Source organism: Ylistrum balloti, unplaced genomic scaffold (genome assembly GCF_031769215.1).
Source record: "Ylistrum balloti isolate Yb309-2 unplaced genomic scaffold, AGI_CSIRO_Ybal_v1 Utg370000, whole genome shotgun sequence".
Taxonomy (NCBI): Eukaryota; Metazoa; Mollusca; class Bivalvia; order Pectinida; family Pectinidae; genus Ylistrum; species Ylistrum balloti.
The window spans coordinates 1,010,388-1,022,468 of NW_026782078.1; the positions used below are offsets into that span (position 1 = coordinate 1,010,388).

Consider the following 12,081-nt stretch of genomic DNA (forward strand, 5'->3'; position numbering starts at 1 on the left):
TTTATCTTACCACATAGACTGTAGTGATATATCTTACCACACAGACTGCAGGCTCACTATACAGACTGCAGTGATTTATCTTACCACATAGACTGTAGTGATATATCTTACCACACAGACTGCAGGCTCACTATACAGACTGAAGTGATTTATCTTACCACACAGACTGTAGTGATATATCTTACCACACAGACTGCAGGCTCACTATACAGACTGCAGTGATTTTTCCTACCACACAGACTGTAGTGATATATCTTACCACACAGACTGCAAGCTCACTATACAGACTGTAGTGATTTTTCTTACCACACAGACTGTAGTGATATATCTTACCACACAGACTGCAAGCTCACTATACAGACTGTAGTGATTTGTCTCATCAAACAGACCACAGTGACATATCTTACCAAACAGACTTCAAGCTCAATATACAGACTGCAGGCTCACTATACAGACTGAAGTGAGTTATCTTACCACACAGACGGTAGTGATATATCTTACCACAGAGACTGGAGTGATATCTTACCACACAGATTTCAGTGATGTATCTTACCACACAGAGTGCAGGTTTACTATACAGACTGCAGGCTCAATATACAGACTAAAGTGATTTATCTCACCACACAGACTGCAGTGATGTATCTTACCACACAGACTGTAGACTCACTATACAGACTGTAGTGATATATCTTACCACACAGACTGCAGGCTCACTATACAGACTGCAGGCTCATTACACAGACTGTAGTGATGTATCTTACTACTGACTGCAGTGATATATCTTACCACACAGACTGCAGGCTCACTATACAGACTACAGTGATATATCTTACCACTGACTGCAGTGATATATCTTACCACACAGACTGCAGACTCATTATACAGACTGCAGGCTCACTATACAGACTACAGTGATATATCTTACCACTGACTGCAGTGATATATCTTACCACACAGACTGCAGGCTCACTATACAGACTGTAGTGGTATATCTTACCACACAGACTGCAGACTCATTATACAGACTGCAGGCTCACTATACAGACTGAAGTGATTTATCTTACCACACACACTGCAGGCTCACTATACAGACTACAGGCTCACTATAAAGACTGCAGGCTCACTATACAGACTGCAGGCTCACTATACAGAATGTAGTGATATATCTTACCACACAGACTGTAGTGATATCTTACCACACAGACTACAGGCTCACTATAAAGACTGCAGGCTCACCATACAGACTGTAGTGATATATCTTACTACACAGACTGCAGGCTCACTATATAGACTGCAGGCACACTATACAGACTGTAGTGATATATCTTACCACACAGACTGCAGACTCATTTCCAGACTGCAGGCTCACTATACAGACTGCAGGCTCACAATACAGACTGCAGTGATATATCTTACCACACAGACTGTAGTGATATATCTTACCACATAGACTGCAGGCTCACTATACAGACTGCAGGCTAACTATACAGACTGCAGGCTCACAATACAGACTACAGTGATGTATCTTACCACACAGACTGTAGTGATATATCTTACCTCAGACTGCAGGCTCACTATACAGACTGCAGTAATATATCTTACCACACAGACTGTAGTGATATATCTTACCACATAGACTGCAGGCTCACTATACAGACTGCAGTAATATATCTTACCACACAGACTGTAGTGATATATCTTACCACATAGACTGCAGGCTCACTATACAGACTGCAGGCTCACTATACAGACTGCAGGCTCACAATACAGACTACAGTGATGTATCTTACCACACAGACTGTAGTGATATATCTTACCTCAGACTGCACTGATTAATCTCATCAAACAGACCAGTGATTTATCTTACCACACAGATTGCAGACTCACTATACAGACTGCAGTGATATATCTTACCTCAGACTGCACTGATTAATCTCATCAAACAGACCAGTGATTTATCTTACCACACAGATTGCAGACTCACTATACAGACTGCAGGCTCACTATACAGACTGTAGTGATGTATCCTACCACACAGACTGAAGTGATTTATCTTAACACACAGACTGTAGTGATATATCTTACCACACAGACTGCAGACTCATTATACAGACTGCAGGCTCACTAAACAGACTGCAGACTCACTATACAGACTGTAGTGATATATCTTACCACAGAGATTGTAGTGATATATCTTACCACAGAGACTGTAGTGATATCTTACCACACAGACTGTAATGACAGTTTCTTTAAAATATTGGTCAAGACACTTTATATAAGATTAATGACTACGTCTTGTCCCAGTCATATCTGACGAAAATGAGATGTGTATTTTTGTATTGTATATAAAACAGGACTCTTCCAGGCCACTCTATCCTCCTAATGGTATAAGGTAAAATCCGGAAAGATAATGTCTCACAGTCACACTGCCTTTTAGTGTTGAAATTTAAGGATGTGAATGATGTGAATTAGCTGACCACTATCATGTCTTTCTAGACTTGGACTTGCTCCGCCCTGTATCCTTCGCCTTGTCCTTCGCTCGACGTCTCTGTATCTGTTTCTGATGCTCCTTCTCCATGTCTCTCTCATTGATGTTCAGTCTCAGTGTCTGGGAAAGAAGAACTCAAAACTCTTAGATTGCTGGTTATCTTGATAAGCTTTTTGTTACAGATTTTATTAAAAGATTCTAGTAATAAAACTAACAGTTGCAATGAACCTTTATTTTCATCAAAATATAGATCTTTAATTTATATACTTCTATACTATAAAAATATAAACTTAACTGATTTTACCAAAATTGTAAAACAAAATAGTGGAACAATCTTACAGCTGATATTATCCATCCTTATTTGTCATGATGATTTGTTTTTTACTTTGGATAAGAGCCAGTGTACCCAGGAAAAGGTCAGTGTGTTACCATTGCTCCATCCAACCTCCACTTTCAAATTTCTATAAATCCCTTCCCACATGTATCTTAAATATAAAACCCTCCCATGCCTACCTCCTATGTAAGACCCCCACACATCCGACTCTTTTAAAAGCTCTTTCCATGCTTATTTACTGTATAAGCCCTCCAAAACATACTTGCTGTATAAGCCCTTCCCACATCTACTTTCTGTACAAGCTCTGCCCACCCTCAATTTCTGTATAAGCCCCTACCAAATCCTCTCTTTGTATAAGCCCCCCCTCCTTTACATCCACTTTCTGTATAAGCCCCTCACACATCCAATAACTGCAAAATCTCCTCCAACACTTATTTACTGTATAAGCCCATGCTTCATTAATTACTGTATAAGCCCCTCCTGCACTCACTCTCTGTATAAGCCCCACCTACATCCAATAACTGCAAAACCTCCAACACTTACTTTCTGTATAAGCCCCTCCAACACTTACATAATGTATAAGCCCCTCCTCCACTTCTTTTCTGCATAAGTTTCTCCCATACTTACTTTCCGTATAAGTCCTTCTTATGCTTACTCTCTGTATAAGCATTGTCCACACTTACTTCCTGTATAAGCCCCTCCTATGCTCACTCTCTGTATAAGCATTTCCCACACTTATTTCCTGTATAAGCCTCTCCCATGTTCACTCTCTGTATAAGCATTGCCCACACTTACTTCCTGTATAAGACCCTCCTATGCTCACTCTCTGTATAAGCATTGCCCACACTTACTTCCTGTATAAGCCCCTCCTATGCTCACTCTCTGTATAAGCATTGCCCTTGTTAATTCCTGTATAAGCCCCTCCCATGCTCACTCTCTGTATAAGCATTGCCCACACTTACTTCCTGTATTAGCCCCTCCTCTTCAAGAAGATTGAGTGGTAGCCGCCTGAGAGCTTCCAGTGTTTCGTACAGTGAAGGACACTTAGAAAGTGTGCCAGGCTCACCAAGAGCAAGTCTAACTAAGACCAATGCCACACGGAACAACACCTTCACTCCTGGAGTACAAAAGAAAGTAAGTAATGGTGATTAATTCTTTCATACAAATGAAAGTCTAAACATATAAACCTGTAAATCATTCACTACAAAGACTTAGTGATATTAGCAATTAACCCCAGAGGTCTCTACACTTGGTATTGTTAACATAAGACGACTGTCTTCAGACATAAGCTTTATAATAACTTTACATTTCACAAAAATGTAGAAATTTGATTCGTGGCTTTCATCAACATTACTGGACATCAGGTGTTAATGTTTAAAATTGTGCTTTATAATGCTGTTAATGAACAGAGTTTGCCATAAGCAAAATGTCAAACTTGACCACCATAACTTCTGAACAGGAACATTGACCAAAATATTGCAGGCCACTAGGTAACAATATTAACCATTGTTTACTGTTCAGATATATATCTGTGATTTTCACTTAATAAGATCCCTCAAACACTTTCTCCTAGTGAAGCGTACATAACTTATTGGCCTGTATCAGGTAAGCAGTTCATCTTTAACTAGTGTTATCCTGAATTAATTGGCTCACCTTCACAAAAGAATACATCCCATACCCGAAGCACACTGGACCAGGGAAGTGTACGTGTGAACACACACATAAACCACTCTGTCATGTAGAGTATAGGGTAGACTTCCTGCTTCTTCTGTTGTTATAGAAACAAAACACACATGATGTATGATTAACAATTACATCACTAACTTCAATTACAAGCCTTTACATGATATGTACCAGGTGTTCATCTTTCACTAACATGTCTTCCATTCATATCCCAAATTCTGTTTTCACATCATCATAATTAAGTTCTTTGAATCCAGTTATTGATAAGCCCACCAACACAGGGGATACCTCAAGTATTTCTAGTTATACTCATTATAAATTCAACTGGAATCCCTCTGTCCTTTTCAATACTTTCCTGTTTACCATGTAATAAGCCTAGAGGTCCAACACATAACATCTGGCTCAAAGTCAGGAAGTGGGATTATTACAGGACAATAAATCCAGGGGACTTATTTGCCAAAAGGGATGATAACCAGACAGATGATAGATGTAGTATTATTGCCACTTTGATATAGGTTTTATGCCACACAGATGATAGATATAGGATTATTGCCACACAGATGATAGATGCAGGATTATTGCCACATAGATGATAGATTTAGGATTATTGCCACACAGATGATAGATTTAGGATTATTGCCACTTAGATGATAGATGCAGGATTATTACCACTCAGGTATAGAATTATTGCCACACAGACGATAGATGCAGGATTATTGTCACACAGATGATGTAGGATTATTGCCACACAGACGATAGATATAGGATTATTGCCCCAAAGATGATAGATATAGGATTATTGCCACTCAGGTATAGAACTATTGCCACACAGATGATAGATGTAGGATTATTGCCACTCAGGTATAGAATTATTGCCACACAGATGATAGATGTAGGATTATTGTCACACAGATGATGTAGGATTATTGCCACACAGGTGATATGTAGGATTATTGCCACTCAGGTACAGGATTATTGCCACACAGATGATAAATGTAGGATTATTGTAACACAGATGATAAATGTAGGATTATTGTCACACGGATGATGTGGGATTATTGCCACACAGATGATAGATGTAGGATTATTGCCACTCTGGTATAGAATTATTGCCACAGAGATGATAGATATAGGATAATTGCCACAAAGATGATAGATGTAGGATTATTGTCACACAGATGATGTAGGATTATTACCACACAGGTGATATGTAGGATTATTGCCACTCAGGTACAGGATTATTGCCACACAGATGATAAATGTAGGATTATTGTAACACAGATGATAAATGTAGGATTATTGTCACACGGATGATGTGGGATTATTGCCACACAGATGATAGATGTAGGATTATTGCCACTCTGGTATAGAATTATTGCCACAGAGATGATAGATATAGGATAATTGCCACAAAGATGATAGATGTAGGATTATTGTCACACAGATGATGTAGGATTATTGCCACACAGGTGATATGTAGGATTATTGCCACTCAGGTACAGGATTATTGCCACACAGATGATAAATGTAGGATTATTGTAACACAGATGATAAATGTAGGATTATTGTCACACAGATCTCTCTCTCTCTCTCACACAGATGATAGATGTAGGATTATTGCCACTCTGGTATAGAATTATTGCCACAGAGATGATAGATATAGGATAATTGCCACAAAGATGATAGATGTAGGATTATTGTCACACAGATGATGTAGGATTATTGCCACACAGGTGATATGTAGGATTATTGCCACACAGATGATAAATGCAGGATTATTGCCACATAGATGATAGATTTAGGATTATTGCCACACAGATGATAGATTTAGGATTATTGCCACTTAGATGATAGATGCAGGATTATTACCACTCAGGTATAGAATTATTGCCACACAGACGATAGATGCAGGATTATTGTCACACAGATGATGTAGGATTATTGCCACACAGACGATAGATATAGGATTATTGCCCCAAAGATGATAGATATAGGATTATTGCCACTCAGGTATAGAACTATTGCCACACAGATGATAGATGTAGGATTATTGCCACTCAGGTATAGAATTATTGCCACACAGATGATAGATGTAGGATTATTGTCACACAGATGATGTAGGATTATTGCCACACAGGTGATATGTAGGATTATTGCCACTCAGGTACAGGATTATTGCCACACAGATGATAAATGTAGGATTATTGTAACACAGATGATAAATGTAGGATTATTGTCACACAGATGATGTGGGATTATTGCCACACAGATGATAGATGTAGGATTATTGCCACTCTGGTATAGAATTATTGCCACAGAGATGATAGATATAGGATAATTGCCACAAAGATGATAGATGTAGGATTATTGTCACACAGATGATGTAGGATTATTGCCACACAGGTGATATGTAGGATTATTGCCACTCAGGTACAGGATTATTGCCGCACAGATGATAAATGTAGGATTATTGTCACACAGATGATAAATGTAGGATTATTGTCACACAGATGATGTAGGATTATTGCCACACAGATGATAGATGTAGGATTATTGCCACTCTGGTATAGAATTATTGCCACAGAGATGATAGATATAGGATAATTGCCACAAAGATGATAGATGTAGGATTATTGTCACACAGATGATGTAGGATTATTGCCACACAGGTGATATGTAGGATTATTGCCACTCAGGTACAGGATTATTGCCACACAGATGATAAATGTAGGATTATTGCCACTTGAGTATAGGATTATTGCTACCAAATATCTGGTGGGATAGTATATCATGCAGAAAGTCACACTGTGGCCTCAACAATATAAAAAAAATTCTGCTTCATATTCTACTGCTGAAATATTTCAGATTGCTTTACTAAACTAACAAGAACCATTTTAAACCATCTCTCTCTCTCTCTCTCTCTTAGTATAGAGTATACAGTGTTAACTGGATACCCCTGGTTTTCCCGTGGACAATGTATACCAAGATACCACTAATTAGCCCATAGACTTTATAGCTAGACAGCTGTGGTTAACCAATTGACAGTATATCTAGACAAATCTCGTTAATCTGTTGACAGTATATCTTGACACCTCTGCTTAATCTGTTGACAGTATATCTTGACACCTCTGCTTAATCTGTTGACAGTATATCTTGACACCTCTGGTTAATCTGTTGACAGCATAGCTAATCAGCATTTGTAAGTCTGTTGACAGTACAATGTGACCAGTCGGGATGTCAAGATTAAACTGTGGCAAAATAGAGGAAATTTGAATTAAACTTGATACTTACTAAATGTTTATATATTGTAGGGGATGTTCTCTTTACAAGTCCAAACAATACATCACCATCTACTTGTACAGCTTCCTGTCAACACAAACAAATTTGGAATTAGTTAAAATTGGCAGGTAAGTTTAAAAGCATCAAGTGATATGACTGTTGACTGTATAACCTTGACTAATGATTAAACATACACCTATAGTTAGCTGTGGCTATCATTAACATAAATCAGTGATTAAACATACACCTATAGTTAGCTGTGGCTATCATTAACATAAATCAGTGATTAAACATACACCTATAGTTAGCTGTGGCTATCATTAACATAAATCAGTGATTAAACATACACCTATAGTTAGCTGTGGCTATCATTAACATAAATCAGTGATTAAACATACACCTATAGTTAGCTGTGGCTATCATTAACATAAATCAGTGATTAAACATACACCTATAGTTAGCTGTGGCTATCATTAACATAAATCAGTGATTAAACATACACCTATAGTTAGCTGTGGCTATCATTAACATAAATCAGTGATTAAACATACACCTATAGTTAGCTGTGGCTATCATTAACATAAATCAGTGATTAAACATACACCTATAGTTAGCTGTGGCTATCATTAACATAAATCAGACTTCATTATAAAGTATAATCAGGCAATATACACTGACCAGCCCTGGACTGAAATAACCAGGTAGGTACTTCTCACAGATGGACACGAGACACCAGAAGGCCTGTTCTGCAGGCATGTGCATCAGTAGGACTGCAGCGATAGGAGCCTGTGCCTGACAGTATCCATCCTTAGGGTTGTGGATAGTGTACGCCTTCAGAATCTTAAACAAGTCTTCCTGACTGTGAAGGTAAAACAAAGTCAGAATCAAACAAGTATACATTCTTTATCAAAGTAGATATTTGTACAGGTAAAATGGACAGGTAAATTCTTGATTAGAAAAAGTGTAATACTGAAAATATATGTCTAGCTCTTGTAAAATAAACATACCCATATCCATCTTTACTAGTGAACATCTCGTGTAGGGGAAACTGTCGGTGTAGGTCTTTCTTAATGTCGTCCATCCACTTGGGATCTCCAGACTGCTGTAGGTAATTCTGTAGATACAAAATGTCACAATGTATATACAAACCATTACACTAGTGTACTGGAGACATAAATCATTACACTGTAGACACAAAGCACCACAATGTAGACACAAAGCATCACACTGTAGACACAAAGCATCACAATGTAGACACAATGCATCACAATGTAGACACAAAGCATCACACTGAAGACACAAAGCATCACACTGTAGACACAAAGCATCACACTGTAGACACAAAGCACCACACTGTAGATACAAAGCATCACACTGTAGACACAAAGCATCACAATGTAGACACAAAGCATCACAATGTAGACACAAAGCACCACACTGTAGACACAAAGCACCACACTGTAGACACAAAGCATCACACTGTAGACACAAAGCATCACACTGTAGACACAAAACATCACAATGTAGACACACAGCATCACACTGTAGACACAAAGCATCAGAATGTAGACACACAGCATCACAATGTAGACACAAAGCACCACACTGAAGACACAAAGCATCACACTGTAGACACAAAGCATCACAATGTAGACACAAAGCATCACAATGTAGACACAAAGCATCACACTGTAGACACAAAACATCACAATGTAGACACACAGCATCACACTTTAGACACAAAGCATCAGAATGTAGACACACAGCATCACAATGTAGACACAAAGCACCACACTGAAGACACAAAGCATCACACTGTAGAGAGAAAGCATCACAATGTAGACACAAAGCATCACACTGTAGACACAAAGCATCACATTGTAGACACAAAAATATACTGTAGACACAACACATTAGATTGTCAATACAAAACATTATAATTTAAACACTGAACATTACACACAGACACAAAACTTAACACTGTCACTACAGAGCATTACACTGTTAGCATAAACCATTACACCAACAACACAATACATTATTCTGTAAATATAGAACATTACACTGTAGACAAAAAACATTACAATAAGGACACAAAATATTACACTTAGGACACTGAACATATATTACACATATTACACTGTCGACACAAAACATTACACTGTAAATATAGAACATTACACTGTAGACACAAAGCATTACATTACAGACACAAAACATTACATTACAGACACAAAGCATTACATTACAGACACAAAGCATTACATTACAGACACAAAACATTACATTACAGACACAAAGCATTACATTACAGACACAAAACATTACATTACAGACACAAAACATTACATTACAGACACAAAGCATTACATTACAGACACAACACATTACATTACAGACACAAAACATTACATTACAGACACAAAACATTACACTGTAAATATAGAACATTACACTGCAGATATAGAACATAACACTGTAGACACAAAACATTACATTACAGACACAAAGCATTACATTACAGACACAAAACATTACATTACAGACACAAAGCATTACATTACAGACACAAAACATTACATTACAGACACAAAACATTACATTACAGACACAAAGCATTACATTACAACACAAAACATTACATTACAGACACAAAACATTACATTACAGACACAAAACATTACACTGTAAATATAGAACATTACACTGCAGATATAGAACATTACACTGTAGACACAAAACATTACATTACAGACACAAAACATTACATTACAGACACAAAGCATTACATTACAGACACAAAACATTACATTACAGACACAAAACATTACACTGTAAATATAGAACATTACACTGCAGATATAGAACATTACACTGTAGACACAAAACATTACATTATAGACACAAAGCATTACATTACAGACACAAAACATTACATTATAGACACAAAACATTACATTTCAGACACAAAACATCATACTGTAAATATAAAACATTATAATGAGATCACAAAACATTATAATGAGATCACAAAACATTATAATGAGAGATCACAAAACATTATAATGAGATCACAAAACATTATAATGAGAGCACAAAACATTATAATGAGAGATCACAAAACATAATAATGAGATCACAAAACATTATAATGAGAGATCACAAAACATTATAATGAGATCACAAATCACAAAACATTATAATGAGATCACAAAACATTATAATGAGAGATCACAAAACATTATAATGAGATCACAAAACATTATAATGAGAGATCACAAAACATTATAATGAGATCACAAAACATTATAATGAGAGATCACAAAACATTATAATGAGATCACAAAACATTATAATGAGAGATCACAAAACATTATAATGAGATCACAAAACATTATAATGAGAGATCACAAAACATTATAATGAGATCACAAAACATTATAATGAGATCACAAAACATTATAATGAGAGATCACAAAACATTATAATGAGATCACAAAACATTATAATGAGAGATCACAAAACATTATAATGAGATCACAAATCACAAAACATTATAATGAGATCACAAAACATGATAATGAGAGATCACAAAACATTATAATGAGATCACAAAACATTATAATGAGAGATCACAAAACATTATAATGAGATCACAAAACATTATAATGAGAGATCACAAAACATTTTAATGAGATCACAAAACATTATAATGAGAGATCACAAAACATTATAATGAGAGATCACAAAACATTATAATGAGAGATCACAAAACATTATAATGAGATCACAAAACATTATAATGAGATCACAAAACATTATAATGAGAGATCACAAAACATTATAATGAGATCACAAAACATTATAATGAGATCACAAAACATTATAATGAGAGATCATCAGAAAACAGTATAATGAGATCACAAAACATTATAATGAGAGATCACAAAACATTATAATGAGATCACAAAACATTATAATGAGAGATCACAAAACATTATAATGAGATCACAAAACATTATAATGAGAGATCACAAAACATTATAGATGAGAGATCACAAAACATTATAATGAGATCACAAAACATTATAATGAGAGATCACAAAACATTATAATGAGATCACAAAACATTATAATGAGAGATCACAAAACATTATAATGAGATCACAAAACATTATAATGAGAGATCACAAAACATTATAATGAGATCACAAAACATTATAATGAGATCACAAAACATTATAATGAGAGATCACAAAACATTATAATGAGATCACAAAACATTATAATGAGAGAT

The 12,081-nt window shown here is 36.1% G+C and overlaps 1 protein-coding gene across 1 annotated transcript in view; it reads right to left on the reverse strand.

Moving 5' to 3' along the window:
- Nucleotides 1-2,268: 2,268 nt before the first annotated feature.
- LOC132548095 (TBC1 domain family member 10A-like) overlaps nt 2,269-12,081 on the reverse strand; it is a 32,305-nt gene continuing 22,492 nt past the window's right edge. Inside the window, exons 4-9 of the mRNA XM_060211918.1 lie at nt 8,792-8,898; nt 8,463-8,643; nt 7,797-7,871; nt 4,476-4,590; nt 3,785-3,939; nt 2,269-2,608 (exon numbers count right to left, since the gene is read on the reverse strand). Of these exons, the coding sequence (XP_060067901.1) occupies nt 2,483-2,608; nt 3,785-3,939; nt 4,476-4,590; nt 7,797-7,871; nt 8,463-8,643; nt 8,792-8,898 (759 nt within the window). The 3' untranslated portion in view covers nt 2,269-2,482. The remainder of the gene's footprint in view (nt 2,609-3,784; nt 3,940-4,475; nt 4,591-7,796; nt 7,872-8,462; nt 8,644-8,791; nt 8,899-12,081) is intronic.